Source organism: Eublepharis macularius, chromosome 4 (assembly GCF_028583425.1).
Source record: "Eublepharis macularius isolate TG4126 chromosome 4, MPM_Emac_v1.0, whole genome shotgun sequence".
NCBI classification, from domain to species: Eukaryota; Metazoa; Chordata; class Lepidosauria; order Squamata; family Eublepharidae; genus Eublepharis; species Eublepharis macularius.
In genome coordinates this window covers 150,268,815-150,286,827 of record NC_072793.1, presented here as the reverse complement: position 1 = coordinate 150,286,827, position 18,013 = coordinate 150,268,815, and the positions used below count along the sequence as shown (strand labels likewise).

Here is an 18,013-nt window from a genome sequence, read left to right as displayed (position 1 = left end):
AGAAAAAAACTGGATTGGTTGCTGTTCAACCAATCAGGATGCAGGAGAATAAGGGGCGGGAGAAAACGAGGGCTGGGGCCAGGCCTCACATCAAAGAAAACATTCTGCACATCAAGAAAGCCACAGTTCGACTTAACTGGAAAAAAACCCCAAAACATCAGGGCATTTATGCAGGGGCCCTGACTAGGAAAGCCCACTCTAATCAGCTCTTGGAAGCTAAGCAGGGTCAGTCTTGGTTAGGAATTAGATGGGAGACCTCCGAAGAAGACTAAGGTTGCAGAGACTGGCAATGGCAAACTACCTCTGTTAGTCTTGCCTTGAAAACCCCAGCAGGGGTTTCCATAAGTCAGCTCTGACTTGACCACACTTTCTACCATATTGACACGAGGAGAAAAGCTGCAGAAAAAATGGAGAAAGATCAGTTCTGCAATAGACAGTTCTGCAGGAGATGCAGAATGCAAAAAAAGTCTGGGAAGCGGTTTAGAGAGTAAATCATGGTATTTTGACTGTGCGTGCAGAACTCTGGAAAGAAATCAATACAGCAGGGGGCTAGAACTGATGAAAAACCCCGTGTGGATAAGACTACTGTAACAAGCACTCAGAGTAACCGCAACAAAAACTATTATACACAGCAACAGACCAGACATTAGGTTTATAAAAATCATACACACACTTTGAAATAAAACACTTTTCTTAGCCCTCCTGACAGGCAGCCATCTTAAGAATGAAAGAGCCTTAGCTTTTGATCAAAATGAAACATCCTGCCCAAGTCCTCACCACATAGACAGTTTGGGAGAGAGAAAAAAATTGAGGGAGTCAGAGTTTGATAATTCGTACCTTCCATTTTATCTATCTTACTATTTATGTATCCATGTAAATTACTAATATACCACACCACCTCAGATAACCATCTTGTGAACCCTCAACCTTATATCACCTTAGTCAATGTGGCTATTTTAAAATGAGGGCATTAGCCTTCAATCGAATAACATTTGAAATAATAATAACATTTGATTTATATACCTCCCTTCAGGACATCCACTTAGCATCCACTCAGAGAGGTTTACAAGGTATGTTATTATTATTCCCACAACAATAATCACCCTGTGAGGTGGGTGGGGCTCAGAGAGCTTCTAGAAGCTGTGACTGACCCAAGGCCACCCAGCTGGCTTCAAGTGGAGGAGTGGGGGATCAAACCTGGTTCTCCAGATTAGAGTCCTGCCGCTCTTAACCACTACACCAAACTGGCTCTCTAAACGACAATGATGAATTTGTACCTCTACAGGCCAATGTACATAATTTCCATGATTATTATCACAGTGTTATCCTAGTTTTGAAAGGGCTTTTCCCACATGGCCTGTCAGAGGGTTTCTCACATTACTCTAGGAAGAAGAAGCCCAACTCCCACAGAGCTGGCGTAATATAAAAATGGAACCTCTGAAATATGTTGTATACCACTTCTAAAGTATCCATAGTCTTCACAGTTCTGTCCCAGCTTTTTACTCTGCATCGTTTTATAACATGTTGAAAGAAAAAAAATTGCAATGTCCTTACTGTCCTAGCAAATAATAGACATGCCCGCTTACCAGAACTGAATTTATGTTAGGAACCTCTAGAAGATTATTTACTGTTCCTTTCCAAGGCCAAAACACAAAATCTGTTTCATAGAACTATATATTTTGCACACACAAAAGGCCATAACATTACATTCAAATGTATTGGATAATAGTCCCCACATGAAAAAGGAATTCAGTGTGATCAGTAAGAAGTCCAAGTAAACCAAAGGTTGGAATAGAGACATGCACTGTCGTTATCTTTCACATGTTTTCATTATATTGATTCTGTATGCCTCTTATATATGACAAAGTTTATTTAGATGAATGAAACAAGCATATTCTGTCTCTTCTTTAGAGGTACATTTCAACAACCTATCTATGGGACCAGAGCATAGAAGAGAACCAGAAAATCTTCTCCAATATTTACCTAACTATAAATAATCTATTCTGCCATTCCACATTAGAGACATATGATAAAATTACAACCAATATGACTATCAATGTTCCAAAACAGCCTGAAGAAATACAGCCAAAAAAACAATCAAAAGAGAAGACGCATTAATTAAAACATGGGTGCCTATCAGATGCAAAGGTTAGTTTCACTGATATCACTGATAAAACAAGCAATTATTACTCTAGATTCATTTGCCTGCATACCACTTCTTACTTGGATGTTGGCCCTCCATGCCACATTGTACCCGTTTGATATCTAAGGCTTTCTTGTATATCAGCTTAAATTTATGCAGCAAGACCGTCCTGTTTCCCAAAGTAACTTGCTGGCAAGTTCATCCACCAGAAGCTCTATTTCACCAGGAGGTTGTGGGAGAAGATTCACAGAGAAGGTCTTGGAGATAATCAAGATAACATAGCAAAACAGCAGTGTACTTTTAAGGAAATGTTTGCAGGCCAGTGTTGAATAGGGGAGGAGAGCTGTGGGGTGGAGGAGGCGATAAAACACAACAGACAACAGTGTTGAAAGAGGCCACAACCTTATTGATATGACAGCTTGTGGAGCATTGGCGCTGCATAGGGCATGGATCCCAGTATTGGCTGACCTGTGTGGATCTGACAGCCCCTGAGCTAGGCATGCACCTGTCATGCCTCACTCCCCAGACACCTTAAGGGGATTCTCATAATAGGGAAACTGAGTTTATGGGCCACATTTCTCCCCAAATGGATCAGTGCCCAATGCCCAATCTGCCTGCTCACTCCAAGGTTGTGACAAAAGGGAGGGCTGGGAGGGATGCTGGCCAAGAGCCAAGTGCTGAGGGGTGGGGCCCACTCCTCTGACCAGGGCTGGCAGCGAATGTGCGCAGACCATGCCTCCCAGGTCCTCTGAGCTTCCCCGCCCCTTGCTACAACATAGTGGCTGCCATGCACCCCCTCTGCTCCCCCCGCATGGCCTGCAACCTGGGCCCCCAGGTGAGTTTGAGGGGGGGGGTGTTTTATGGCTGCCATCCTAAGGGCATTTCCCTGGGAACAATTCTCAGTGAATAATATGGGACTTACTTGTTAAGTAGACCTGCTTAGGCTTGCACCCTATATTTCATAATAGCCACAGGAGGTCCCAGGTAATGAATGAATGCAATTTGAAAGATGGAGGAGCTACCCCATTGCCCTCCCTAGGAACTTTCAGCTGCTTAGCAACTAACTTATGGATTCCCATGCAACAAAATGGACAATGAACAACAACAACAACAAGATCATGATACATGACTTAACTTTAAGAATGTTTCTTCCTATTTTGTACAAGGAAAAAAAGGTTGATATTAATGGAGAGACACATTTTAATCAAAATTAAAGGTGCACATCTCCTTCATACAGGTACTTTCATGATCCCCTGTCCCCACCCAGCATACAGGTTGCACTAGCAATTCAGTCAGACCTGTCATTCTATTTCAAACTGAGATTACAGTAATTGAATCAGAAATGCACTGGGGAAAGCACCTAATTTTATTAACACGCAGAGTTTGCTTCTTTTTTTTTTTCTTCAGAAGAGCCACATCATCAACAAAGTGACAATAAACGATTACAAATTATGGTACTCACCAGTTTTGCAGAAAAGTGGTAAGATGCAGAAAAGGCCAACACCGTATTTATGAAGCATGTAGTATGTAATTTTATAAAATCCAGGATAATGCAATCGTATCAGTGGGTCACTGTAATCTTATTACGTTTACTAAGGAGTCCCAAGCATATCGGCAGATTTTCAAAATTCGTAGGCTAAAAACATCTGGTGACCTTTGCTGCTTGGATAATAGAAAATCACAACAATTTTTTCTCCCTTCAATTCCAAGAGCAAAATGCACTCTTGCTGATGGCTAATCAAGGGAGCATTGCCCCCCCCCCACTAATACTTCACTAGTGAATGTATTTTACAGATAATCCTATCAGCCAACAGTGAGGCTATAACACTTCGCTCTGGATTTAAAATAGTCTCTGTTAGAACATGTTCAGTGAAGCTCAGTCCTTCAAGCATGGTGCTTAGGCAACTGCAACATTCCTCTTGCAGGAAATGACATAAAACTAGCACAAACAGAGGTCAAAGTAGTCTCTGTTCAGTGACATACTTCCATCACAGTCATAATGCCGGTTACTGGGTCAGACAGCAGAGCTAGAATGATCCTTAAGGCCACCAAGGATTGTCCCCATTGTGCTCACATGGGAATTAGAAAACTAGTTTGTATACAGAGTTGCAATAAGACAAGCTTTGGAATGAGGATGCCACGTGGGTGGGTCCATCAATCATTAGCCTGCTCGCTGTCGATGATGGGATTGACGGGTCAAAAGAGCTGCTTGGATAGGGAAGAATACAATCATGGTCATGAATGGGAAGGACTGGGGATGCATTTTGAAGGAAGTAATTTCATGGCTCAGTAAACAAGCCCTAGTCCTTATTAAGTAGAAAAGAAGAGCAAGAGTCCAGCAGCACCTATAAGACTAAAAAAAATTGTGGTGGGGTATGAGCTTTTATGAGTCACAGCTCACTTCTTCAGATACAAGCTGTGACTCACGAAAGCTCATACCCTACCACAAATTTTGTCAGTCTTATAGGTGCTACTGGACTCTTGCTCTTTTCTATCGCTACAGACAGATTAAAACGGCTACCCATTTTGACCTAATCCTTACTAAGAATTTTGAATTGTTGCCTCACTAAAAGCCTTTTCATTCCAATCTTTGTATATGAGCAGAATTCTTCCTCTGTCCATGGCCGTTTTCACACTGTCTATAAATCAAGCGAAACTCACGGAAGGCTGCCGGCTTTCTTCCACGATTTTTGATGCCATCAGTTTACAAAATGCCACAAACAGTGATTTACAGCATTTTGTACAAAGCCTCTTTCCAAATAGCTTCTACAGGGATGTTATGAGTAGCTTTTAGTTACCTTAATTTATTCCACAGAAATCTACTGATCAACCAATCATATCGCTCACTCATCCCTCTCTTTCACCCCCACTCTTCACCTATCTCACCAAGCATTTAAAGATATATGCACACATTTACTTGAAACCATTACAAATCCCCACCCCCACCCCGTCCTTAAGCGGAACGCATCTCTTTTTCAGAAGAGTTGTGTGCAGTTGACAGCAGACAAGCCATACATGAGGCTAGCAATGTGTGCATACGAGGGCAACTGAAGCCAGAGACATCTGCCCAGCAAATTGTACTCATGAGAGCTGACTATGATTGGGAGGACAGGGATGCTGGCAGCCCTACAGTGGGTTGTTAGCACACTCCCTTGCCAGGGAACCCCCTTTTGTTGGTTCAGCTGCAAAACACAGAAGAGATCCAGAGGCACTGACTCCATATATCAGTCCTCCCCCCTCCCCCACACACACTCTGCTGGCTGCTGTGGGTGGTTCAAGAGTGCATGAGGCTGTTCTGGCACTGGGAGGGGTGTCTCTGGGTCCCACACTCTCCTACATCACTACTGGTATCTGATAAACCATGCAGCTAGTTGGTGCAGGAGCAGGGGATCCTGGGCATATGCAAGGGAGCTGCTGTTGGAGTGCAGCATAGAAAGTCTGTGGAGTGGCATCTCAGCCACATCTCTCCATGGTGAACTAATAGGTAGGCCATTCTGTCCCCCCTTTTGTGGTTTGCAGAGGCAAAACATCAGCTCCAAAGCTTTTGCTGCTACTGGCATCTCTCCATGCAAGCATGAAACCAGGAGCCCTGGCCATGCTATTTCAGTGCCTTCCATCTGCCATGCCTGTCTGTGCAGTGGTCTCTGCCTGTCCCTGAGAGCCTGGTGGTGATGTCAGGACTGCAGCAGAGTGCCTCTTGGTCCAGTGATTAGGATGCTGGTCTTGGCTGTTGGGGCTGTGAGTTCAAGCCTGGCCTTCGTCTGATGGTCTTCCTTTTTCTTTTCCATAGGGATGGTTGCTTGTGGACAGCACTTTTGCTGCCAGTTAGGCCCTAGCTGGGGAAGTGGTGGGCATCCTATCCACAATATGGGTGCCTTTTCCCCTTGAGCTGGAGGAAGGCACTTGGGCCACATGCCTTTGCTGGGGATACGCTGTTGCTGGGTCTTCCCTCCCCAACTGGTGGCTCTCCATGGGGAAGGGAAGTGGCATTGAGGGACAGCAGCCAGATAAGCAGGCAGCAATTAGCTGTACTTGTGTGTGCTACTCATCAGCTGCCGTTGTCTGACTGGTGGATGTTGGCGGAGTTGCGACGGACACCAGCCACTCTTGCTATGCCATCTATGCCTTGTGGAGGGGCACAGATTGCTATTTTTCCTGTGAACTATTCATAGGGAATGGATCAGCAGTGCCATTTTTTGCATCTGTTGTTGTTGACACTGCTGCAGCCATCCCAAGATTGCACTGTTAATCAATCCACACACATCTTCAAATCCCCTAACCATATTTTACAGATCCAGACTGTTTCAACATCCCCCATTGCTTCCATGTATTTTTAAAAAAATATTTATCAACACGCATCTGAAAGTGTAGTACTGGGGAACGAAACATGGCTGACAACCATCCTGGATGTTATCTGTTTTATTACTCAAGTAGGAAAATGTCATATTAAACCCTTGCCATTTCACCTCATATGGGATCCCCCCTTCTACGTTCTCTCCAGCTATAGTAAATCTGTAGTAAATACAGTGTTTAAAAGTGGTCAGAGATTCCCAAGAGCAAGAAGAAGACGACCGATATGTGGACAAATAAAGGATCTCCTCAAATCATGGCAAGAGGTGTACAGCCTTTCTCCTCATTTTCCTAAGCACTGTGCTGTTGACACCTTGACTTCTGCTGAGGTAGCCTCTGGCAGCAAAACATCACCGCAGCGAGCTGGTGGTTATTTTAGAGCAGATTGTATTTTTGGCAGGGCTGGCTTGATGTACATTTAGACTAGACTTCTGAGTCTGGGCAGGCAGGCACGCAGGGAGATAGGCAGGGCTATGGTCTCACTTAAACCTACCACTCCTGTTATGTATCTTTAGAGGAATGGGTTTTTAAAGTACCATTCACAAGGGGGAATCCAACTAAAGAATACCCCTAACTTTGTCTTTCATTCACTAGTAGCCATGAACCATGGACCTTATGTATTTATTCCTTTCTACCTAATATTTGGACCCAAGGCAAGTAACAGATCATAAAACCGTAACATACACAGTCAAAAAGAAATAATGAATCACTGCATTTCAAACTGTGTCCCAATGTCAGAATATCATAAACTGTTTCAAAGATCTTGGCTTGATAATTTTTCATAAAGCCAGGTGTAAGGGACCTTCCTTACATCTCCAGGAAGGTCCTTCTAGAGACTAGGGCTGCCACTAGGGTTGCTAGGTTCAACCTAGTAAGTGGCAGGAGATGGCGGAAGTGGGCACTTATTGTAGGGGGATGCAATTGCCCCTAGCATGATGACACAACTTCCGGTGTGACCTAGAAGTGACATCACTATGGCAAGCCTAGCTGCCACCAAGAGTGTGAATGAGCCACAGCAGTCTGCATAAACTGGCTTGAGGATTGCAGCTGAAAAATGAATTCATGTAGAGAGATCCATGAAATGTGTGGATCTCAGGTTGTAAAGGCCTCCAAAGTTAAGAACTGGCACCTTGAAATGAAGTGGTCTCAAAGGTCTCAAACTGGTTGGCCTAATCAAGCCTGAACCTGAGAAGCAAACAGTAAGTCTCTAATTTCTACCATGGAGACTGGCTGGAGGAACTGCAGCCAGGAGGACCTTCATTTTCTGGAGACAAAGTAAAGGGGCTTACAAAGGTGAAGCAGGATTGTGCTTTGATAGAAGAATCTAGATGCAGTTCTACATTCCTTTTAACATCCCATTTTAAATTTGATAAAGGCCACCATTAGTAGCTACAAGTTAATGGAAAAGATGAAAGCATGGGGAAATAGCATAGCTGTAGAAGTAGGAATTTTACTCAAGCACAAAGGAGTTTTCCCTCATGCAGCAGCCCAGGTTAGTGGATTCTTATGGATTCCATTGACCAAGAGTGTCAATCTGTCCTTACCTCTTCTTCCACTGTTTCATCATGGCCTCTGTTCTGGAACTGGTACCTGCCCTCATATTTCACTAGAAATCTTTCCACTTCATTTTTACTTGTCCCTTTCCTTTGCCTTGCCTAGCTATCATCAGCGGAGCTATCATAATAACCCTTGAGGGGTTAATCTAAGAGTGATCGTTACTCAGCAAGGTTCACACATGCACATCACTTTGAAATCTATGGTTGGCTTGCTTCAGCGAAACAGCTCTCACACATCAAACCACACCCTCGCTGTTCCTCATCTCAAACATAATCCTGTTTCAGCGAAGGTGCCTTGTACATTCACTTGCAAGCCTCTTATTGATGAGTAACATGGTTGAATGTGTGAATCAGACTTTCACTGAGTTGGCATTAGCTGAGATTCTTTGTGGCTTTCTAGCAAAAATGGGTAAGAAAATTATCTCCCTCATAATACTAGACTTTGAGATCACTGAACCGGCAATTTCAGGACAGATTCCAAACCCCCACACCCACCCTGCCGAACTTCAGACATACTTGGCTTATGAAATTCATCATCACAAGAATGTATGGATCGCCACCGGTTTAGATGACTTTAAAAGTCAAATCTGTGGTCCATTAATGGTTATCATTCATGAGAGAAAATTAAAACCACCACGGTCAGAGGCAGTATATTGAGACCAGGATGCCAGGGACATAAAGCAACTTGCATTCATGGCTTGCGAATGGTAGAGGCTTCTGATTGGCTCCTTTGGGAAACAGTAGATTAGATAGACTTTTGGCTCAATCTACTAGGGCTCCTCTTCCATTCTTTGGCATGAATGTTCCTGCAGGATTCAGAGGTGGCTTTCTGCCACAAAATCAAAGTGTGCAAAATGGAAACATTTTGTGGACAAGTGTGGGGTAGGCCGGTTACTGTTTAAGACTCTATACATTTTGCACATAAGGAGGCGAAGAGTAACCATACTGCAGCCTTCCATTGAAGTCAACATATTTACAGTAACAGAAGATTCAGGATTCTTCCAGCTTCAAGGATAAAATAGCAATGCAGCAAACACTCTGCAGCTGACTGGTTTTATTAGTTCTCATAATTGTCTCTTATTAATTTGTACTCTGCATAATAAAATAAGCACTCACCTTCACAGTCTGCCCGGCTTCGGGACCATCCTGTTAGAAGAGGAGGAGAGAAACACACACAAAAAAAGAGACTTGAGATAAGAGCAGTCAATGAAGCTCTCCTGGGTATTCCGAAATATTGCCCATCAATAATTTAAATCCAATTTCATTGTGCATTAATTCACAGTGCTCTCCTGGGTACGATTTGGCACCAAAGCACTTGGGAACAGACACCTTTCTATTTCGGGTCCCCTCTCAAATGAGAAATGATAGGCTGAAGAGGAATAAATGCTGGCATATTTATTCCCCCACATACACATCTGAGATCACAGATGCTCCCAATAATGTTGGCATTTCCCAAGATTTATGGGAGCTATTTATAAAACACAAGTTAGTTGTTTGCATACATGGTACTGGTAAATTGGCCTTACTGCACAATATGGATTTAACAAAAGGTCAGGGGACCCAGAGGTGACTGGCTTATCCATGTTGTTCACCATTGTGCCTGAGATACCAGAAAGGAGTGCTATTTCAGAATTCACTGGCAAGGGGCAGACAAGTGTGTTGGGAGGCAAAATTTGCAGCAAGACCCACACTTAGTTTTATTCAAGGTTAATTGGAACCCATGATGATGCCTTATACTGACTCAGACCATTGACCCAGTCTGAAATCAAGCTAGAGATGTCAGGGATTTAACCTTGGGCTTTATGCTTGCTATGCCCACTGTGCTCTGACCAAATGGGAAAAAGTATCTTAAATGCATTTAGGATGGTTACTTTTATACCTTACAACAATGTTATCCCTACAGGTCAAGTGATTTTGTTATGTAAGTGGATTTGCACTTTTGACATGCATACCTAATTTACAGCCTCATTTAATTGTTTCTAAGAGTAATTAATCTGTGATCTGGCCAGAGAAATAACCGCTCTTGAGAAATAGCCACATGGAGATGAAATGCAGGACCAAGGACCGTGCCACTAATGCTCTTTAAATGGCACCACAGAATATAAAACAAACCTCTGTGACCCAAAACAGACGTGACGAGTTACCTCAATTCAACCTGGGATTCCTTGCCTCAAGGTTTGACGGGAAGTGTAGGCATCCTTGCAGGTGCATCGCTGCATTTCTCCTTCCCCTGCTTGCGTGGCCCGGAGCTACATAGCCACATGTGCTCTGCCTCCCCCCCCCCGTTGCACTGAGCGTCACTTCATCTCCCCCCCTCCCTCGTCTGGCCCAGTTGTCTGGTGGGGGCCGGGCGAGTGAGGGGGAGATGCAGCATGCTCTGGGAGCCTTTCCTCCCGCTCTCCCGGTGCAGCCCGGTGTCGCTTTGTGGGGGCTGGGCCAGGCGAGGGGGGGAGATGAAGTGACACTCAGTGCGACAGGGGAGGCAACTCCACCCCCATCGCCTGGCCCAGCCCCCACAGAGCAACACCGGGCTGCACTGGGAGAGCAGGAGGAAAGGCTCCCGGAGCATGCTGCATCTCCCCCTCACTCACCTGGCCCCCACCAGAAGCCACGCAGCCCAGAACTGCGGGGACTGGGCCAGACGAGGGAGGGGGGAGATGAAGTGACGCTCAGTGCGATGTGGGGGGGAGGCAGAGCACGTGCAGCTATGTAGCTCCAGGCCACGCAAGCAGGGGAAGGAGAAATGCAGCGATGCACCTGCAAGGACGCCTACACTTCCCGTCAAACTTTGAGGCAAGGAAACCCAGGTTGAATTGAGGTAACTCATCACGTCTGTTTCGGCTCTGTGATATTTTTTGCCAAATGGGAGGTTGTTTTCAAGAAGTCTCCATTCAGGTGTGTCTCTCTAACCATTCCCTCCACCGTGAGGCTGGGACCACTTCCTCACTGTCTGTCAAAAGAGCCTAAGAAATGAAGCTTGTGGGAATTCCCAAGATAAATGGCCAGGAAGTAGGACCCCACCTAATCTCACCAAGGAGTGTGGCTCAGTGGTAGAACACCTGCTTGGCATGCAGAAGATCCCAGGTCTAATCTTGGCTATCTCCAGTCAAAAGGATCAGGTCATAGGTGATATGAAAATCTGAGATCCCGGAGAGGCACTGTCAATCAGCATAGGCAATACTGTTCTTGATAGGAAAATAGTCTAATTCAGTCTAAGGCAGCTTCATGTATTCATGTGTATGCCATGCTAAGTGTAGAAGATTAGGATCTATTCAAGGAAGCCATATCTCATTTAGTATTTGACTATCAGATCATTAATCAACGACTCTGTGCTTAATCAGTGTACATTTTAGCCTCATAAAGAACCTGTCGTATTAGCATTTCTCAAAGAAAGGATTCCCTGTCTTAGTCCTGCCCTTGTCATGATCTAATTTAGACTGTTTGAATAGCCTGCCTGTGCTCCACTCTTCTGATCAGACCATAGATTGCCCTCAAACACACCTTTACCCACCTAGTTACCTCCACTACCGTACCATATGGGGACTGATTCCCAAGACCTGAAACACACATTCCTCTCCTTTGTCCAGTCAAGCTGCATTCCAACTTACTTACTTTCCCCCTCCCTCTTTCTAAGCCTGGAAAGGAGAATCTTTTATTGCTGGATCTGACGTCCTGTCCTCTAACTGGAGACAGAATCTTTCCCCATTTCAAAGTGGTATATGTGGTATATACCCTGGCTGGTTTCACATTCCATGAATGTGAGATTACAGTTTCCCATTGACACAATTCATATATCCCTGCTTCACTTCCCCTTTGAATTACTTCCAATGATTTGCTGCCTGGGCACCTGGACCCCTATTTTGGGACTTCAATCTTTACCTGAACCAGCACAGATTACTAGTTATTATAACCAAGCTCTCACAGATACTTGCTTTATGCTTGGCCTCCTGTCTTTGTTCCTGTTTTCACTCCATCTGGATTCTTAATATTCTTTCCAAGCTTCTAGAGGTGTCTCGTCACTTTGTCAAAGATCCCTTATAGCTGGTTGTTGGGGGTTTTCCGGGCTGTATTGCCGTGGTCTTGGCATTGTAGTTCCTGACGTTTCGCCAGCAGCTGTGGCTGGCATCTTCAGAGGTGTAGCACCAAAAGACAGAGATCTCTCAGTGTCACAGTATGGAAAAGATGTAGGTCATTTGTATCTACTCAGGAGGGGTGGGGTTGAGCTGAGTCATTCTGTAAGAGTTTCCCAGGGTGTGGAATGCTAATGGCGGGAGGCTTCACTGAGTCATTCTGTAAGAGTTTCCCAGGGTGTGGAATGCTAATGGCGGGAGGCTTCACTGTATCCTGAGGCGGTTCTTTTGCATATGGATTGGTGCTTGATGTGCTAATCTTCTCTGCAGGGCTATTGTCGGGTGTGGAGTGTTTTGTTGGCCTGGTGTTTTTCAGAACTGGAGCCCATGCTCTGTTCATTCTTAAGGTTTCTTCTTTCCTGTTGAAGTTTTGCTTATGCTTGTGAATTTCAATGGCTTCCCTGTGCAGTCTGACAAAGTAGTTGGAAGTGTTGTCCAGTATTTTGGTGTCCTGGAATAAGATACTGTGCCCTGTTTGAGTTAGGCTATGTTCAGCCACTGCTGATTTTTCAGGCTGTCCAAGTCTGCAGTGTCTTTCATGTTCTTTTATTCTTGTCTGGATGCTACGCTTTGTGGTCCCGATGTAAACTTGTCCACAGCTGCAGGGTATACGGTATACTCCTGCAGAGGTGAGGGGGTCTCTGCTGTCTTTTGCTGATCGTAGCATCTGTTGTATTTTTCGGGTGGGTCTGAATACTGCTTGAAGGTTATGCTTTTTCATAAGCTTTCCCATCTGATCAGTAATTCCTTTGATATATGGCAAAAACACTTTTCCTGTAGGTGACTGTTTTTCCTTGGTTGTTTGATTCATCCTGGGTTTGATTGCTCTTCGGATTTCATTTCTGGAGTAGCCATTTGCCTGAAGTGCGTGGTTTAGATGATTAATTTCCTCATTGAGAAAGCGCGGCTCACATATCCGTCTTGCACGATCCACTAATGTTTTCATTATGCCTCTTTTCTGTCGGGGGTGGTGATTGGAGTTTTTGTGTAAGTACCGATCAGTGTGAGTTGGTTTCCTGTAGACCTTGTGACTTAACTGAAAGTTTGCTTTGCGGATGACCAAGGTATCCAGGAATGAGAGTTTTCCCTCACTTTCTTTCTCCATTGTGAATTGTATGTTCAGGTGGATGTTGTTGAGATGATTCAAAAACTCCATCAATTCTTCCTCCCCATGGCTCCAAATGATGAATGTATCATCCACAAACCGGAACCATACACTGGGTTTGTGGAGTGCTGATTCTAGAGCTGTTTTTTCAAAATGTTCCATGTAGAAGTTTGCTATAACTGGGCTGAGTGGGCTCCCCATGGCCACCCCATCCATCTGTTCATAGCATTCGTTGTCCCATTGGAAGTAACTGGTTGTCAGACAATGATGGAATAAGGCTGTTACATCCTCTGGGAAAATCTGATTAATCAGTGCAATAGTGTCTTTTACTGGAACCTTGGTAAACAGGGATACAACATCAAAACTGACAAGTATGTCTTGTGGATTGAGTTTCAGAGAACTGATTTTGTTGATGAAATCTGCTGAATCTTTGATGTAAGACGAGGTTTTCCCGATGTGGTCCTGCAGGAGATCTGCCAGATGTCTAGCTAATTCATATGTCGGTGAACCAATGGCACTCACAATGGGTCGGAGTGGGACTGAATCTTTATGTATTTTGGGGAGTCCATATAGTCTAGGTGGCTGTGCTTCAGTCTTGCATAGTTTGCTGTGCGTGTCGGGATGTAGTGAGGAATTCTTGATCAGCTCTCACCAGAAGAAACCTCCATCTTGGCAAAGGGAGGAAACTTTGCAGTCACCCCCACCAGAATTCCTGTGGAAGACATCATTGCAAATGTAGAAGCTGCCATTCGTCATCTACCTGAAGAGGAAGCTGAGGAAATAAGAGGAGAGACAGCCAGGATTCTACGAAAGGCAAAGCTTCCCACCAGCAATATAACACGCAAGGAGAGAAATGCCATCAAGACCCTCAATGCAGATCCAGACATCATCATTCTACCAGCTGATAAAGGCAATGCTACAGTGATCATGAAAACGGAGGAATACAAAAAGAAGATTAAGGAACTCCTGGACCCCTCCACCTACAAAAAACTAAAACGAGATCCCACTTGCAAAATCACCAGGCTAACAAATGCGCTGATCAAGAATTCCTCACTACATCCCGACACGCACAGCAAACTATGCAAGACTGAAGCACAGCCACCTAGACTATATGGACTCCCCAAAATACATAAAGATTCAGTCCCACTCCGACCCATTGTGAGTGCCATTGGTTCACCGACATATGAATTAGCTAGACATCTGGCAGATCTCCTGCAGGACCACATCGGGAAAACCTCGTCTTACATCAAAGATTCAGCAGATTTCATCAACAAAATCAGTTCTCTGAAACTCAATCCACAAGACATACTTGTCAGTTTTGATGTTGTATCCCTGTTTACCAAGGTTCCAGTAAAAGACACTATTGCACTGATTAATCAGATTTTCCCAGAGGATGTAACAGCCTTATTCCATCATTGTCTGACAACCAGTTACTTCCAATGGGACAACGAATGCTATGAACAGATGGATGGGGTGGCCATGGGGAGCCCACTCAGCCCAGTTATAGCAAACTTCTACATGGAACATTTTGAAAAAACAGCTCTAGAATCAGCACTCCACAAACCCAGTGTATGGTTCCGGTTTGTGGATGATACATTCATCATTTGGAGCCATGGGGAGGAAGAATTGATGGAGTTTTTGAATCATCTCAACAACATCCACCTGAACATACAATTCACAATGGAGAAAGAAAGTGAGGGAAAACTCTCATTCCTGGATACCTTGGTCATCCGCAAAGCAAACTTTCAGTTAAGTCACAAGGTCTACAGGAAACCAACTCACACTGATCGGTACTTACACAAAAACTCCAATCACCACCCCCGACAGAAAAGAGGCATAATGAAAACATTAGTGGATCGTGCAAGACGGATATGTGAGCCGCGCTTTCTCAATGAGGAAATTAATCATCTAAACCACGCACTTCAGGCAAATGGCTACTCCAGAAATGAAATCCGAAGAGCAATCAAACCCAGGATGAATCAAACAACCAAGGAAAAACAGTCACCTACAGGAAAAGTGTTTTTGCCATATATCAAAGGAATTACTGATCAGATGGGAAAGCTTATGAAAAAGCATAACCTTCAAGCAGTATTCAGACCCACCCGAAAAATACAACAGATGCTACGATCAGCAAAAGACAGCAGAGACCCCCTCACCTCTGCAGGAGTATACCGTATACCCTGCAGCTGTGGACAAGTTTACATCGGGACCACAAAGCGTAGCATCCAGACAAGAATAAAAGAACATGAAAGACACTGCAGACTTGGACAGCCTGAAAAATCAGCAGTGGCTGAACATAGCCTAACTCAAACAGGGCACAGTATCTTATTCCAGGACACCAAAATACTGGACAACACTTCCAACTACTTTGTCAGACTGCACAGGGAAGCCATTGAAATTCACAAGCATAAGCAAAACTTCAACAGGAAAGAAGAAACCTTAAGAATGAACAGAGCATGGGCTCCAGTTCTGAAAAACACCAGGCCAACAAAACACTCCACACCCGACAATAGCCCTGCAGAGAAGATTAGCACATCAAGCACCAATCCATATGCAAAAGAACCGCCTCAGGATACAGTGAAGCCTCCCGCCATTAGCATTCCACACCCTGGGAAACTCTTACAGAATGACTCAGTGAAGCCTCCCGCCATTAGCATTCCACACCCTGGGAAACTCTTACAGAATGACTCAGCTCAACCCCACCCCTCCTGAGTAGATACAAATGACCTACATCTTTTCCATACTGTGACACTGAGAGATCTCTGTCTTTTGGTGCTACACCTCTGAAGATGCCAGCCACAGCTGCTGGCGAAACGTCAGGAACTACAATGCCAAGACCACGGCAATACAGCCCGGAAAACCCCCAACAACCATCGTTCTCCGGCCGTGAAAGCCTTCGACAATACATCCCTTATAGCCATTTTATAGATAAATGCCCAGAATGTTTAAAAAAAACAAGGAGTTCATGACCTCAAAGAATTGGGCTGTTCCTCAAGCCAGCCAAGTGTACATCCTACACCAACAATTCCTTTAGCATAGGAATGAGATGTCGCAGGAGGAGTATTTTCTTCCTTATACTCAGGCTATTTTAGTGTGCATTTGGGCTTGAATTAGAAAGCTAGCTGCATTCACACTGGCATATTCTAGGGTACACATTTTTTTTCTATCCACACACCATAAAAAGGTGATGTTTTCATTTGGTGAATTACATAAGGTGATAGCTTTAAAAATAAAATGTATCTTTAACTCAAGTAAATGTTGATCTCTCCCCCTCCCCAATCATGTATCAATGCAATGACTCAGCACTGCACACCTCTCTCTCTCTCTCTCTCTCTCTCTCTCTCTCTCTCTCTCTCTCTCTCAGGCCAGCCCAAGAGAGCTACTAATGCATCCACATATGTTTCAGTTTAATCCCTACAAAATGGAGGTGCTTCTGGCAGGGGAAGATCTGATCCAAGAACTAGGATATGTCCTGCTCTGGATGGGGTTGTACTCCCCTTAAAAGAACAGTTCATAGCTTGGAGTCCTATTGGACCTGGCCCTCCTGTTCGATAAAGAGGTGAGAGTGGTGGCTAGTGGTGCCTCTTACGAGCTTCAGCTGGGGAGACAGGGATGGCTATTCCTGGACAGAGAAGATTGCCACTGGGCTGTTCTTGAAGACTGTCTGGAGGGTACACATGGTACAGAAGGCTGCAGCCAGAATGCTGACTGGATTGGGCCTTAGGGACTATATCATCTCAGTCTTGTTCCATCTACTGTGGCTTGCAATGTGCTTCTGGTCCCAGTTCAAGATATTGACCTTTAAAGCCCTAAATGGCTTGGGGGCCAACATATATGTATGTATTATGTATATATGCATTTTAAATGCTTTTTATAATCTCTGGAATATTTTCTATTTTCATTTTAATATTTGTTGCCTTGGAGATCCTGAATTGAGTGGAAAGATGGCATAGGAATCTTTTAGATGTGTAATAAATACAAGGTGCAATGGTAGGAACTCACTGTATATGAATCTGAAACACAGCTAAAGGACAAATTCTCAGTCCAGATCTGAATGCAATCTTTGGATATCTGAATCAGAAATTCTGACTGAAGATTTAAGGTATATTTTGAGAAAGGGATGTTGTTAGTATTATTCTGTTACTGCTTTTAATAAGGAGGGCATTTTATGGTAAGATTAACAGTTTGAAAGGTGGGTTACTGTTATTCCCATTTCATAGATGGTAGAACTGGGGAGTAAAAATGGTGGCATTCAATGAGCAGAGATCCGAACACAGATTTCTCAAATTCAAATACTATATATCGTCCATTGGACCAACATTTACTTTTACTCTATTATTTTACTTACCAAATGGACATTCTAGTCAAGAATTCTAGCTTCCAAAATAAAATTGAAAAGCCAAATTGAGGGGGGGGGGATGAAATCCAAATTTTAAAAACTGGCAATCAAAATTCTTGCAAAGTTGTGTAGTAGTTTGATTGTTTGATTAGGTTCAGGGAGACCCAGGTATGAATCCCTACTCTGCCATAGAAGCTCACTGGGTGACCTTGGGCCAGTCTCTCACTCTCAGCCTAATCTACCCGACAGGGTTGTTGTGAGGATAAAATGGAAGAGATGACAGTAACATGTAAGACGCTTTAGGTCTCTGTTAGGGAGAAAAGCCCATTATAAATAAATACATAAATACATTTTGCAAATTCAAGATATTTGCCAATTTCAAACTGATGC

General features: G+C 44.0%; 1 protein-coding gene across 1 annotated transcript in view; it reads right to left on the bottom strand.

The window, feature by feature from the left end:
- Positions 1–18,013, bottom strand: part of FHIT (fragile histidine triad diadenosine triphosphatase) — a 1,476,895-nt gene that overhangs the window by 323,591 nt on the left and 1,135,291 nt on the right. Inside the window, exon 6 of the mRNA XM_054978165.1 lies at positions 9,166–9,195. Within this exon, the coding sequence (XP_054834140.1) occupies positions 9,166–9,195 (30 nt within the window). The remainder of the gene's footprint in view (positions 1–9,165; positions 9,196–18,013) is intronic.